Source organism: Anolis sagrei, chromosome 5 (assembly GCF_037176765.1).
Source record: "Anolis sagrei isolate rAnoSag1 chromosome 5, rAnoSag1.mat, whole genome shotgun sequence".
NCBI classification, from domain to species: Eukaryota; Metazoa; Chordata; class Lepidosauria; order Squamata; family Dactyloidae; genus Anolis; species Anolis sagrei.
Window position 1 is genome coordinate 147,400,265 of NC_090025.1, and position 16,684 is coordinate 147,416,948.

At 34.5% G+C, this 16,684-nt stretch overlaps 1 protein-coding gene across 17 annotated transcripts in view; it reads left to right on the top strand.

Annotated features, from left to right (window-relative positions):
• NAV3 (neuron navigator 3) overlaps window positions 1–16,684 on the top strand; it is a 619,870-nt gene that overhangs the window by 392,451 nt on the left and 210,735 nt on the right. For 16 of the 17 annotated variants that reach the window (XM_060777419.2, XM_060777418.2, XM_060777420.2 and 13 more), the window contains 2 exons: window positions 9,254–9,326; window positions 14,815–14,998. In XM_060777419.2, the coding sequence (XP_060633402.2) occupies window positions 9,254–9,326; window positions 14,815–14,998 (257 nt within the window). Of the gene's footprint in view, window positions 1–9,253; window positions 9,327–13,226; window positions 13,276–14,814; window positions 14,999–16,684 lie in introns of those variants that run through there. The other variant, XM_067469109.1, reaches the window with a different exon arrangement.

Genomic DNA, 16,684 nt, shown 5'->3' on the forward strand with positions numbered 1-16,684 from the left:
GCAATGGGATAGGGGAGCAAATAGTTTGAAGCGGAGATAGGAAAATGATGTGCTTTTTGCTATGTGCTTTGTGAATGCTTCCTCCAAACTGTGGTATTCTCATTGCTTATTATACATTGACTCCATTGTTGGAATTAAAACAACATCTGGAAGATGATGTTCAGCCCCACTACATGCTAATAGCACAACAAATCTGGTACTTTCCCTGTTAGCATTATGTTTGGTCCAGTTCTCTGTTTGTAGCTTTGTTTCAGTTTATATCAACACATCAAACACATATATAACAGCAAAAATGCAAACCAGAACAGAACAAAAAGGCTAGTAGAAGATAAAAGGAAAGAAGGAGAAAAGGCAGGCAGCCAGGCAGGCAGAGGTCAGTGTTGGCTGGATTATTCATCATTAATTATGTTATGTTCATTCTATAATGCATCATGTCTGGAGGCAGGAAAGGCAGATCCACCAGAGGAAGGTAATACTCTAATCAGTGATAATAAATAGACATTTTTAAAAGATAAGGTAATGATGAATTACTATCGCACAAGTGAATTATTCATGTAAATTTATCAGCTGGCAGTCACTGGATTTTACCCTATGTCAACCAAGCTTGTTTAGTGGTTTACTTTCTTTAAAATGCTAAGAAAATATGTATTAATAGTTTAAAGAAAGAAAACATGTATTCAATAAAGTTTGAGATTATTCATTTCAAACAGATCAGCAGGAGAAGACTAAATTGTTGCTGAATCTGAAAATGAAAACGTGAAGTGTGTGTTTTCTTTCCATTTAGCTGTTTATGGGAATACATTGAAGATTCAACATGTGTTACAACAGCTTAACAAGCTTTTTGTATCATTTTGTTAAACGCATTCTCTTGACATCTTAAACAATACTGTATCAAAGTTGCAATCTTGAACCCATTGACCTGGAAATATTGGTAAGCCCTATTTCATTCTGAAGGATTTACTTCCAAGAAGCCATGTTTCACATTGCATTGTTAATTTTGCTGAAACTGGTTTTCCTAGTACATACTGTGCCTACATTTCCATTGAATTATGGATTTTGTAGACATAGCACCTACTGAAACCATTTAACGCAAGCCTTCTTTACCTGGAATAGCAGTGCTCATGTGGAATTCTAGTTCAAGTTCAGAAAACACAATCTACTTTCAAGATGTTTAATCAGAAGTAAATCTTCCTAAGTTAACACAATCTTCATTATGTAAGTCTAGGAATTGCAACTAATTAAAATAACAGGGAGGCTTGGCTTGCATTCATTCATTGCTTGCATTCATTCATTCCCTGGGCTGGGAGCAGCGGGGAGGCTTTGCCGTTCGCTCCAGAACAGGGCAAGCATTTTTAAATATTTCTGAAAAATATCTTTCTTTTATTCTTAAAAAATTCAAAAAATATTCTAAAAAAAGAAAAGACCCTTGTGTGCCTGTGTGTGTGAGTTTGTCCCTGTCCTGTGGCTGTGTTCACTCCACAACAGGGCAAGCATTGTTAATTTTCCATTTTTAAATATTTCTGAAAAATATCTTTCTTTTATGCTTCAAAAAATATTCTAAAAAAAGAAAAGACCCTTGTGTGCCTGTGTGTGTGAGTTTGTCCCTGTCCTGTGGCTGTGTTCGCTCCACAACAGGGCAAGCATTGTTAATTTTCCATTTTTAAATATTTCAAAAAATATTTATAAATAAATATTTCAAAAAAAATCAAAAAATATTCTAAAAACGAAATTAACGAAATTTCGTAAATACTGAACTTTTTCAAAGGAAAATTTTGTAATTATTTTAAATATCGAAAGGCAAAAACCCCCCAAATACAAATCGATTTTAGAAACAAATTTTTGTGTTGTTACCCAGGCCTAAGAATTACATCTCTAAATGCCCCCCCCCCCATTTCTGTGGAATCAAAAACCTTTCACACAATAATTTTAGCCATCTTTTTAGGAATGAGATCAAAGGCAAAATTATATTCCAACACCTACCTAAAGCATGGTAATAAAGCCATTTGAGTAGTATAATTTTTTGATATATGTATTGTGTATTATGTTTTTTATGCTTTTAAACTGTATATTGCCAATTGTTATATTTTGTTGTAAACCGCGCTGAGTCGCCGGCTAGGCTGAGAAGCAGTGGTATACAAGTATAGCAAATAAATAAATAAATAAATAATGAATAGTTATGTTTGATTTATATTTTAAAGGGTTTTTTTGCTATGTGGATGTTTTTCTTTTTCATGTTTTAAGCCAAAGAAGAGCAACAGCTTTATTATTATAATGCCTAAGCAGTACATTCGTTTTTTTTCAAAATTGCTGTGACTAAAAAAAAAATAATACTCTTTTCATAGCATAATGGGTTTTTGAACAAAATCCTTTTGTAATGTAACTTTTGCCAAAATCTGCTTCACAAAATAGATATTCATGGCATGTTCAACTATGCTATTTATTTATTTATTTATTTATCATAACAGGAGCAAACCAAGGGTACCGTTGTAATGTATTTAAAAACACGCAGTTTTTTTTTAAAAAGTTGGCATTATATTAAATGTTCTTTGACCAGTACCTGGCCACTTGAAGTGCCTCTGGTGTTGCTATAAGAAGGTCCTCCATTGTGGCGTGCTGGCTGATATCCGAACGGGGATGGGGCAGAAATGTTACTGCCATGGTCCTTTCATTATTGGCTGCTACTTCCCGGTGGATGTCAGGTGGTGCAATACAGTGTAATTTTTCCAATGGTACAGGGTGCAGACATCCTGTGATAATGTGGCATGTCTCATTAAGAGCCACATCCACTGTTTTCACATGGGGAAATGTGTTCCACACTGGGCATGCATACTCATTAGCAGAGTAGCAAAGCACAAGGGCAGATGTCTTCACTGTATTTGGTTGTGGTCCCCAGGTTGTGTTAGTCAGCTTTCATATGTGCCCACTTTTTGCTTGATATTCAAGCAGTGCTTCTTGTAGGTCAGATAATGGTCTAGGGTACCTCCCAGATATTTGGGTGTGCTCCAGTGCTCCAGTGGGATTTCTTCCAAGGTAATCCTCAGAGCTCGTGATGCTTATCTGTTCTTAAAATGAAAAGCACAAGCCTGGTTTTAGATGGATTAGGAATCAGCTGGTTTTCCCTGTAATAGTTAGTAAGAGCACATAAAGCTCCGGAGAACTTCTGTTCAACCATTTAAAAGCTCCCTACTTGAGTGGTGATGGCTCATCACCATCACTGTTAAGTCTATGCTTTCATAGTTACCTCATCTATATATCATATGAAATGGCATTTTTGACTTTTCAGACACTAATGTAATTTGGAATTAGATATTTCCTCTTTTATATAAAAGTATCACTAGAACTTGAACAATGTGTTTATATTAATGTATGAACCCTCACATTATTAAGTTTTTGCTGTTTATACAACAATATATTGAAGATTTATTTTTGCCCTTATCCTTGACAGCTATGGATATGCTTTTCAAGACTGTTTTGATAGCATATTAATAGCTATGCTATTATAAATGTTTGGGATTTTTTTATAAATGTTTGGGATTTTTTTAAATGTGCAGCATTACCTTAATATCCTTTTATCTGCATGACATGTAGGTATGTGAACTTTTGGCAAATTCTCTTCACAAAATAAGCACCAATGTTAAAAAGAGTGTTAGTCTAAATTTGAGAGTGCTTCTTCTATTTACTGTATTCAAAAATATTTTTTTCTTTAAAAGACATTTCTAGTAGTAGTAGCAGCAGGGAAAACATTTATGCCTTCTTTTTAATCTCCACTAGTAGAGTATGTTTTCCTGGAAGATATACTTTTTTTAAAGACAATTTTGAAGTATTGTAAAACACAAGTGGCATATTCCTAAGAGAATACCATGATAAACTCTCTTGTCTCATTTCTCTTTTTAAAGAAGTCTGCATTTCAGAAAAGTGTCAGCTTTTTGAGTACCTGTTTGCATTCCCTTGATATACAAGAAGGAAAGCGAGTCATCCTTGCCTTCTGTTTCTTACCCAGCTCCCAAATCTTCACAATGACATTGCTGGTGGGAAACAACTGAGGACTGACCAGCAATTCAGATTTGTTTCTCTGTAGGGACACTTTGAGACAGAAGAGAAAGTGTCTCCAAAGAGAAATATGTGGTCTCGTAGTCGTTAATGATTCAGTGTGTTAGCTTTTTTCATTGCCAGCTTCCTAGAATTTTCCATAGGATGCCCTCTGCTTGTTAGAACCAAGAAGAAATTTTAGCAACTTATATTATTGGATGTGGCATGCTGGAGACATTGTTTTTTCTTATAGTGACATGTATGGGACTATAGTTGTATGTCATGATTTGTCACAATTCAAAGGCATCATATCAGCTCCATGGTAGAAATGTTAGAAAGGAAACTCTTAGCTAATTTTATTTATGTTGTCATATGGGTAGGATTACAGGTGTTTTTCATACTTTTTGAATGAGTTTTCATTCATTGAATTTTTTGAGGCCAAAAAAATTATTTACACAATATCAGCACTTAAAATGATGTAAAAGATATACTGTTAAAATGCATTGATATTTTGGCACATTTTGGGGCTATTTATTTTTGAATAAGTGCCAAAGTGTAAAAACAAAATCTTGTAAATCTTAAAAAAAATCTTTAAAAAAAACAAAACAAGATGTTTTGATGTGCCAAAGAAGAGAAAATTTGAAAAACGCCAAGAATTTCTATGTAGACTTTTTAACTAAATTCATTTCAGTCTGACTTCAGGCTAAATTTGGAGAAGAAACAGCTTAATCATCCTCATGGTTGATCTACAATGGGAGGTGGATAAGGGGAGAATATCTCTACTGTCTGTACCAAATTTCTTGGTGCTTTTTATATTATTACCCATTTTAACTTTTTAAAGTGTTTGCCATAAATGATACTTCTGCTGCTGTGATTATAAAAGGTGATTTCAGAAAGTGGCATTAATGTTCTGCCATCTGATTTCCTACCCACTGCTATATGATGTTGCTCAGATTTATATTGTGTGGCCATCCTAAGGGGGAGGGGAGTTACAGTTTGGAAATTCAGTGCCACCAGGATGCTGATGACATCCAATTCGTATTTCCTATTAGAATGAATTAAATCTAAATCGACAGAAGCTTTTCTAGTATCTGATACTAGTTATAAACTGAATGAGGGTAAGAAACAGAAACTTACTCTTGACAAGAACAGTGTGATTCTGTTCAGTTGAAACACAAACCAGGAAATCAAGGTTCAGTCTGTGCTGAATGAAGCTATATCTCCCACCTCCATTATGATAACAACAGTTTACTGGTTTGAAGTAAAGGTCTCATGTGCAAAGATTTTTGGTTTGTGTGCAAAGGGGAATTTGAATGTGACTTCTGCTTGTCACCTTCAGGGCACTGGAAATAATTCTTGGGACCTTACCTACTATAATTACATCAGACAATCTATGTATATCAAATTAGCTTTCAGGAGTAATCAAATACTTTTGAAAGTCAGGTAGGTTAGATCTGAGACAAATGGTCAGATATCACAAAAATGTAGGTAAATCTCTAGAACATGGGATTATTGCCCCATCCAAAACAAAAATGAACCAACAACAGCGAGACAATGGACATGAAAATTTATAATAGTTACCTTGATCTGACTAGAAGCTGAGATGACGATAAGGCTTCATACAATTCTTAGTAAAAGTATTTTCTTTCAAATTGTGAACTCTCAAAATTTTTCTGTGCCTTTTTTGTTGATGCTCCAGATTTTTTTTATTCTTATGGGACTTTAGTGCTCCTCATGTAAAAATTTTCTGCTGAAGATTGGAAGAATGTGACCTCCTATGATGCTGCCTCCCACTCCCCAAATTTTCAGTGCCTCATTCATGTGGTGTCCTATTTAGAAGTAGTTTCAGCTCAAGTATATATGAAGACTTCTTTTTGAACTTTCTATGTGTCTGTTGCTCCACAATTCAAACAGTAAAGACTTAAATAAAAAATAAATGGAAAACAATTTGAAGCTGGGGGGAATCTGGGAATAATCTTATATTGCAGACATGACTGGAAGTATTTACAGCAATTTTTCCAGATATATCACTAACAGGGAAAGAGATTCTGGCAGTATGCAGTTCATCCCTATTTCAGCCAAATTCTGGTGTAAGTTGTGTAACAAATGAAAGAAAGATGCTGTGTGGTTGGCTTGTAAGAAGTCAGACCCACCTGCCTTCCAATATCTAGAATATACATTTTTTAGATTTATGTAGCACTGTAAACTCTATAATCTTTATTGAAAAAAGGAATTTGCTATAATTTGGGTTTTCCAACTCAGTTGATTTTCAGGGCATTAAAAAGATAATACTAAACTAAACACAACATTGGAGGCACAGGATTTGGTATCTTTCTTTGATCTTGTAATGATAGATACAGAGCCTAGAGTTTGATGGCAAGGATTCAATACTAGATGATCTAACTGTTCTACATAATCTGGAAAACTCAATAGGGGGGGGGGGGGAGAGTTGAACACTTGTGTTCCCGATGAAAACATCTACCAAGGAGACACAGAAGTTTGAATTTGTACATGACTTTTTGCTTTTCATGTTTTGATTTACGTGTAATTCCTTTTTCTTATGATGCAGAATATATAAAGCTTCTTTCTTGTCAGGGTTCATTTTCATTGTATTGGTCCTCATCCAGTCCATTACAACACCCAAACACCCATCCATTTCCTGCACACCCCAGTGGAAGAAGTGGAGCTGAGTGTTATCAGCATACCAATGAAACTTAACTGTAAAAGCTTTAGTGGTCCCACTCAGATTCCATTCATGTAGATATGAAAGAGCATGGTGGACAGAATGGAACCTTGTGGCATCTCATAGCTTAGTAGCCATTTAATATACATATTATAGCATAGGTTACACAACTAAGACATGAAAACATAAAATATTGCACTTCTAACAGAAATTCCTCATAAGAGAGGTACCGTTTGTCTCTTCTGTTTGAAGAATATTCTGCAGCAGAAACTTTGTTAAATTGGTGGAGACTCAACAAAGCAAAATGTGCTATAAGATGACGTCCCCTGCACGAAGACAAAATTTTGCAGTGTAATAAACTTTTGCCATATTTTTATGACAGAACCAATTAGGAACTGCCATTTATAACCTAGGAACAGAAATCATAGTGTAGAATATTAACAAATGCCTTGGAGCTCTGGCTGGCTACAGACCAATCTCCTCTCTTAATTGTGGCTTTCTGATGCTAAAGCATACTGGGAAATGTAGCTTAGGGCAGAGCCTTTTGAATTCTTTGGCATAGGACTCCTCTACTTCTCAAAATACATTTCCCAGAGCTTCATGTTGTTCCCAAAATGCACTGTTCCCTTTTTTCATGGCTCCTAATGCCGAGACTCCATTAATTCCCGGCAGGTAGGCAGGCAAGCAGGCAGCCTTTTTGGCTTAGTGGTTTTACTTCCTTGCACTGAATATGAAACTGACTTTGGGAAGCTTCCAAGATTTACAAAGCTAAAACAAAAAAGTTTGGGGTAAGTTTCAGTTCTAAAATATTTGGTGTAGGCCTCACGAACGCTTTGGATATGGCTTCCGGCTTACAAAACTTCCGATTTTCTTATGATTTGAGGAATTTCCAAAATTTTTGCACATGCCTAGTGAATGTATTTCATGGATTTACATTAGTTCCAGATTTGTCAATCAATGTATGCTCATTTAAGATATTCGGTTTCAGTATATTTTTAGAAGGCGAATTATCCTACAAAACTGAAATACTTATAAGTGCTACAATCAATGAAAAACATGAGAGCTTCTATTCCATAGTCCTTGTTAGTGTACAATGTTTTTACTATAAACCATTGGGTTTTTTTTCTGGCTAGATAAAACAATTCCAATTTGAGACAAATAAAACGTTTTTTGACTGGACTAGTCCACAGCTGTTGAGATGACAATGCTGTCCAAAACTACATTTTCCCCAGGCTTTTCAAATTAGTATTTTTATTGTCAGGAGACAACATAAACCTTTCATATAAAAGTCTGAAAAAATATTTATGTCACTCTCTGCAGGACTCAAAATAGCACAGAACTGGAATAGTGCTAGTAATAACTCTCTCCATGGTTAAGTAGAAAGGTTTACCACTAAGTCTCAGGAACCTAGAAAAAAGAAGGGTCATACAGAATTTGATACATTTTGGTACCTATTAAGAATAATGCTTACATGTGGTGTTTATCTTGGTATACATTTAGAGCTATGGAAAAAAATCATCATATACATGTTTTGGCCATAAAAAATCATAAAATCAAACAAGTGAAAATAAACTCTTATTTGTAAATAAGGATTTATTTTCACTTTTTTGATTTTATTATCCTTACACCAGATGAGCTTTCACTCTTCCTTTCTTGATAGTGCTGTCCAAATTGCATTATAGTATGTTTTGTTGTTTTGAAAGACATGTTTATAGTACATTTCAACCCAGAATATGACTGTATATGGCAACTTCTTCTTCTGACTAATTCTCTTACAAATGCTGGATCAGGGCAACACAGGTCTGTTCTGTCTGTATTGGTATATTATCACACTAAATAATAAGAGATGCTCTTCCTCATTCCTATCCTTTCAACTACGGCTCCTATCAAGCATGCTGTCCAATGGTGATCAGCTAAAATAGTGATGACTTCTAGAGGTCACCTTGGGGAAGATTGATGTTAGGTAATAAATAAGGTAATAAGGTAGTGCCTAAAGAAAACAGGCTTTGTCAAAAGCGATTGTAAATTGAGCTTCTTTCAAAAATTACAGCCAAATAATTTAAGGGAGTTTTTATGTATAAGGCAAGAAAAAAGTATGTTGTTTAGTAATAATATTCAAACTCATTCCAGGCATATATTTTTGACATATATGGCAACTGTTTTTGGTTGTTTTTTCCCCATTGGAACAGCTGGTCATGCACATCTTTGTACTCAGTTCTCAGTTCTGTATGGAAGCTTTCATTGTTCCTTATTGGAGTGTACAGAATCCAGTTTCATGGTAAGTAGGTGGATTGCTGATTTGTCAGCAGCATGCTGTTCTGGATCAGCCCTTTATGAATTGTTGTTAAACACCAAAGTGGACAATGAAAGCTTTTATAGCAGCTGCCCAATTAGCAGTAATCATTCTTGTTAAACTTTACTAAAGAACTGGAGTATGTGATGAATGTAAACTATTCATTTCCTTCAAGCTATTTGCTGCAGTCAAGTCCCTCTTGTAAAAAAGCCTTTAACTGTTTTTGCTGTTTTGTGTTCGTTTTGCAGGTTGAGAATGTTGATGTCTGCCTTAGTTTTCTGGCAGCCAGAGGTGTAAATGTCCAAGGTCTTTCTGCCGAAGGTAAGAAAAACACAGTCAGAGGAATGAAAAGTATGTCTTGAATCTTTATTGTCATTCTACCATTTTAGAGGATTCTTGCTATTTATCAAATGCATCATGCACACACACACACACACACATACACACTTCTACAAAATGAACCTTTCTTTGCACATGTTACTGTTCTTTCTTCCTCCCAGCACACCTTGGAAATAGTCTTGAACATGAATAGTCTTCTGTGCAATACACTATAATCCACAGCCTACTGAAGCCTAGTTTCAACAAATTTCATGTAAAGGCTGTGAATTGTATTCCTAGATTGTGCTGAGAATTATATACATCATGTAATATTGGATTTTGAAATCATATGCTTGAGAATAATACTCCATTTATAGAATTTTCTCTTCTGTGTGTACCAGTCATTGTATGGTGCAGTTAGAATAAATTATATATACTAATATTATGGCTATTTTAAATATCTGAGTGGAATTATTTTTGTCTACATGCTGTGCTTATATTATGTTTATTTATTGTGTTGTTGAGAGCAAGACATAAAGCGTCAAATAGCTGAAATATGTTTGCTGAAACATATTGAAAAGGCAACAGCCAACGTCTCTTAATTTAAACTGAGAATATTGATATTTAGTAGTTTCATCCCATCCACACCAGCCAGAGTAAATTAATTTCATGATCCTTAAAACTGATTACTTCTGTCCATCTTTTCTTCCTCCATCCTTCAAATCTCCTTCAGATGTTTCAAGTGAATATCACTGAATTATGTTTTATGCGAATGTGAAAATGTATATAAATATTTGCAATTGGTAATATATTTTAAACACATTTTTTCTTGTCTTGTGGGTGTACCATATAAATGTCTCTATTTTCCTCAAGCTGTTTTTTAAAAAAATAATATCACAGGATAAATTAAATTTTAACTCCCAACTAAAACAGACCCATTAAAACAAATAGGACATTTTAGTTCTATTTATGATATATCAATGAGTGTTGTAATGCCCCATGAAGACCCTCACTGTTTACCCCTAGTTAAGTCCTTTTTAGATAAAGGGATTAATATTTTATGTACAGTTTCTGGCGGGTCAGTCTAGACAACTTCTTTGCATTTGAAGCCTCCATCGCCCTGCCCCTTTAAGAATCCCTCAGAGGTAGAGCCTCAGGGAAGGCTCTTCTGGTTATTTTTGTGACGGCCGGAAGGTCTACAGAATAGCAAGCCCAGACGGAGCTGTATTCAAGTCCAGTCAGAGTTAAATATTGAGACCATTTTAGAGACAGCTGAACACCACGCAGGAAAGAAACAATGAGAAGAAATAAAGATTCAAGAGTCTCAGTTCAGTCAGAACTGTGTCTGTCTCTCAAAAGACTTTACCTCTCCTCATAAAAACTTGTAGTGAGGCTCAGGAGGAGAGAAAGTCTATTCTGGTCAGTTAATAAATTCTTATTTGATTCAACTATATAGTCTCCCTGTACCCTTCAAAGCCAGTTCACTTTCCAAGTAGTTAAGATAGCGTGGCGGCAGAACAGGTGTGCTCTAGCTTGGAGTAAAATTATATTTACCCATATTAATTTCTAAAATGTTTATTTCTTATTATTAATAATATTTTAGAAATTAATATGGGTAAATTAATTGCAATATGCTATAATCCATAGCCCACTGAAGGCTTGTTTTAACAAATTTCATGTAAAGGCTGTGAACTGTGCTCATAGATTATGCACAGAATTATATACATCATGTAATATTGGATTTTGAAATCATTTGCTTGAGAATAATGCTCATTAATAATGCTTAATTAATAAATGAATTTATTTTTTTGCCTTTCCTCGTATCTTGCAATGGGGCACAATATATGGTAGCTAAAATACATTATCAGAAAACATTCAGCAAAATGTATATGTTAAAACCTTTTTCTGTAAACTACACATATTATAACAATTTAAATGTTTCACCACTTTTCACTTCAAGTTTTGTGTTTGTTTTTCAATTGTCTTTAAAGTTTTTCTAACTACTTGTAGGTGTTTTTAAAGAATTTTAATGTGTTTTAATTTTTTATCTTGTATTGTTTTTATTGGTTCTTATTGCTTCATCACTTCAGTAGTCCTTGGGGGCTGGGATGCAATACAGAAATAATAAAGTAATAGAATAACATTTTAATTAATTGCAGGAGAAAGATTTCATTTCTGTGGCATGATGTGCATTTTTCATATCCGAAATAAATATTTGAAAGGTTTTGCAAAGTTTCTGTGTAATAACTCTTTATCTTTATGATAACTGATTCTTATTATAGCTTTAAGTAGTTTTGGTGCTACTCTCACATAATAAATAATAATAAATATCCTGAATGTGTAAAGCAACTATAAATGTTCTTAGAAAAAGTGGCAATCCCCGAGGTTACTGAAGGACATCCTTTAGTAAACCGAAGATGCTAACTGAATCTATGAACACTTTAAAAAATCAAGCAATAGATATAATCTTCTGCAGAATGACATAATGCATTGGGATTTTATCCACTTTCATTTTATATCTCTTTTATAAATAGAACTCCCAAAACCACAAATGATAGAGTATTAGAATCACATTTCTGCTGTCTATAAAAAAAATAACCTGTTGTGTTTTTCCTATTAAAGTTGATTTGTGAAACACATTATTATTATTATTTTAAATGCTTGCATAAACCTTAGGCTGTAATCTTATACATAGTTTTCTAAGTAAACCTTTTTGGAAAATAACACAATTTACTCATGGAGATAGATGAATAGGATTATTCTGTTGACCACTTTAATTTAATCAGATATGTATAAGCTTGACATTTTTCATCTGTCTCTAGAAATAAATAAAAACCAAGTTTAGTTCAGATATCTATCTTCTGGGGTAATGCAATGATTTTAGTTTCTCGGCACACTTCTCTTTCTTTTATTTATATACCAGGATTTCACTAAGGAACTCTTCAGATATGCCACCAGAATCACTGTGGATCGTGGCGATTTCGGCGGTACATGTCCACATCATACCGTCCCACACCATCCTGGCTTCCCCACTCCATATCAGAGGTGGGGAAGCATCAGCCAACTGGCTTGCTCCATTGAGGGCAATGGAACCACAGGAAACCTCCCGTGTTGCTGCCACTGCCTTTTTCTGGTGGCAACTCCAGTTCTGCAGCATTTTTGCCATGGAGCTGCTGGAGTACTTCTCCAGTGTGGGATGGGAGCTGGCGAGCTCCATAGCAAAGCTGCTGTGGAACTGGAATTGCCTCCAAAATTTACCCTGGGTGAAGAGGTCTTTGGACATTTGACTGCTCAGGGTACAAAAAGAAAGGACAACACTATACAACTCAAGCCTCTTCCCAAAGTTAAGATGTCTAGTACACAGAGCCAACTCAAGTTTTTTCAGCACAATATGCAAACATATTGCAGTAAATGCTTGCTTTCTTCTAGACTGTCCTTCCATTACAGCCCAAATTAGTTCCTAGAGATCACTCTGACTAATGGTAGGGCAGATTAAGTATTTTTTTTCCATTCTCACACCACCCTAAATATATAAAGATCATTGACATGGTCCAATTTGTTTATTTATTTATTTCAAACATTTGTATCCCATCCTTCTCAAACCCCGAAGGGGGACTCAGGGCGGCTTACAGCTGCCAACAAATCGATGCCTACAAATACAAACACAGTAAAAACATGACATTATGTAATAGGTAAAAACATTAGGTTAAATCACAGTTTGCCCATTTTTCCTGTACACATTAAAGAGATATGTGGTCTGAAGTACAAGCAGCATAGTTTTATAGATGCACATATCTTTATATCAGATATGTTAATTGTTCACAAAAAATGGATAAAGAGTAAGTTTATGTACAAAAATGTGTTCACTTTTTTCTGTACCCATTTATGACCCAGGTTGTTTATATGAAGGAAATTGCTGTTATGGCTGCAGAATGAATTATGACCATAAAAGGTATATTATATATAATCATCAAACAAAGCTTATAGCTATTAATAATTTTGCCATTTTAGAAAGAAAACAAAGTCTAAATGTCTGGCCTGAAAAATCAATCAATCAATGTATTGTGCATTACACAGTTAGTTCTGCAGGACTCATGATGTTGAAACGAACAAAAGAATAATAACAGTCCATTCTGCCAAGGACTTCTATTATTTTAAAAGCTTTACATTTTGAAGCAGAAACATTAGATTTTATTTCACATATTTACACCTTGTTTTGTCTGTTAGGATTTGCAAAGTATCAATTGTTTTGATTTGTTTTTTTAACATCCAAAGGTTTCCCGACAGTTTATAGCTGATTTCTAGACAAAAATAAATAAATAAAATCTGATATTTTTTTGTCTAGTATTGCATTCTATCTATAAATATAAGGCATATGATTTTCATGGTATGGTTTGATTCACACATTTTCTAAAGAACTAACTGAAGATCATGGCTATTTACTGATCTTGGCCACTTCCTTCAGCAAAACCAAAATTGTTGATTATGTACGGATACGAGATCCAACAACTTAACTGTGGATTCCTACTTTCTGTGTTTTCAGAACTGAATTTCGTTTGGGGTGGCCGAACCAAGTATAATATTAATATGTAGAGAGAGAGCATGAGAGTGCTGAGATTAAGAGTGTAAACCCTGAAATATAAGCATATAGTTCTCTACTATTGCGTAATACACATACACTCAATATAATTACTCTTCGGTTTTAATTCAGTATAGGACCATCATGAGTCTTCTACCATAAAATAGTGGTAGTAGGTTTAAATGTGAATTGCTACTTCAGCTAGGAAATATTCTCTTGTTACTATTGTTTGGAGTCATATTTGCCTCAGTTCACCTCGGGCAGTGGAAAGCTATCATAATCCGGGTGCATGTAAGTTAATGAAATATAAAATTCCCTGTTTCTTAAACCTTGCATTATAAGAGCATTAACACTGCTAGAAGCTTTACTCTCAAACTCTTCAGGCTTTCCAGATCTGGGATGCCGGTTCTTTGGAGAACAAATCAACAAAATGCTAAACTTCAAATATCACCTCCTTCTTCCAGTTCATTTTTTTTCTTTTCTTAATGGATGTTGGGAATTCAAAAAGCCAGGGAAACTGGCAATTGGCACAACATTTATTTAATAACTGAAAATGAAATAGAAGCAATTTAAACATTTTCTAAAACTTAAATAATTTGCATTCTTTTTGGCATAGTCCACCTACAATGACTCAGAACCTTTACAGTTATTGTATGTTTTTCACTATTTGATATGTTGTCTTAATATATTTCTAATAAATTGAATAGTCATGAAGTCAATGAGTAGTGTGCAATTTACTCAAGAAAATAATATGAAATAGGGATTTCCCCCCAAAACAAACTGCTTCTAAAAGTGACATTTAATAAAAGGTTAGTATACTTTTCTTTGATCCATGCAGTGTCTGTTGCATACACCTATGAAGATGAGAAATTAACACCATAAATTCATATGCTGTTGTTTTTTCTTTTACAGAAATAAGGAATGGAAATTTGAAAGCCATTTTGGGGCTGTTTTTCAGTTTGTCTCGATATAAACAGCAACAGCACCAACAGCAGCAGTACTACCAGTCTTTAGTTGAACTTCAGCAACACGTCTCTCATTCTTCACCTCCCACTGAAATTGGCCAGCCCAAAACACAGCAGGATATGCAGTCCAGGTAGGTTTTTGGATAACAATGGGGATTTAATTATTTTCATTCTGTATCAAGGGTATTTAAGATCCACGAAATAGAAGGAAAATGTCTACAATCTAGTGTATATTCCTAAATGTGTGGTTATTTGGATATACATCTAAATTCAATTGTGTACATTCTGATGTAAGTTTACATGGGATTGCAGACTTAGTTTGCTTTGAGTCTAACCATTATTTCAAATAGAAACTATATATTGAGTTTTTAACTTCTGGGTTGTTCTTTGTGAGGAATGTTGGTATGAAAGATGGGATGACAACTCCTTTTCAAGGGTAAGATTTTGTAATAAGGCTAGGTCAATAAATTGAACAAAGAGGGGCATAATTTTTGAGAGAGGAGTACTATCTTAGCATTTATTGTGTGTGTTGTATGAACAAAATAGGGGAAGAGAAAGTGGAATAGGTTTCCTCTACTCAGACTTTCTTGATTCACTATAGAAAATAAAGAGGCTAAGTTGTACATAGAAGAAGTAAAACTTGTGAGTGCTACAATATGGTTTCACAGGTCATTATATTCTGTGGGAGGGGAAAGATGCGATTGCTTCATTTCTTGAAACATTAATGAATATAGTGCAATGCTCGTATCTATGCAGGATACGGTCCTTGAATTTGTGTAGATATATGAAACCGTACATCTTAGAAATGAAGGATTTCTGGCTCAAGAATGTCACAGAATCACATTGGAGGTAATAGAAAATGCTGTCAGAAGCCATATTTTGTTGGAAATGAATAATGAAACTGCAGGTGCTAGTTCCATGGAGCTTAGTATTCCAACTTGTGTTCCTCAATATCATATACCAGTCTCTTCCTTCCTTGACAACAGAGCTTGGGAAAATCTATTATTGGAATATAGCACACCAAATTCCTTGTGACCTTTAAATCAACATGGTCGCAACAGCAGCAGCAATGATTTGGCTAAAGTGACAGAAGAAGGCAGGCTTTTCTCTCCATTCTTCTTTGGTTGATGCCTGGTGCTGGTATACTTTGAAGTCACTTGCAGTAGATATTTTTTTTAAGAATGCAAAAATTACTGCAGCTATTGAGGAAACACCTTATCCTATCCCCATTGAGAGCTTGTCTGTCACTGTAACTGACTCTGAGAGAAAAAGAAAATAAATTTACATATAGGAAAAATAAGTTCTCTGGGTGAAGGGAAGGGTTTTGTTTAGCTAGGCAAGCCAAGCTGAATTGTGATTGGCTCAGAAATTAGCTGAGCCATTTCCCAACTTTATTTGGAAAACTGCTCTTGTCGTTCTGAACGAGTCTGATGTAAACCTGAGCATTTGATCAGAAATAAATGTCTGAAAGATAAAAATGAAAATCAATAATATCTGAAAGGTTTAAATGATGTATTTTAATGTTAGAATTGTACTTGGGCAAACTTCATGTTGGCTATGTATGGTACCATCATGTTGACTGGTCAAATATTTAATATTATACAATTCTCTTTTCTTAGCTTATTGATTTTTTAAAACACTGTAAAATTATCCATAGAATAATTGTGGGGGTCTTTAAAAAAGATTTTAGCAGCAATGTGTGTGTTCATCTTCATAAATCAGAGCAATGCATCTTCAGATTTTATTGCAAATTTTATTGAATTTAGTTGTGATTTTAGAAATACAGAAATATTTTTCGTTATGGAGTTGTGGATTAA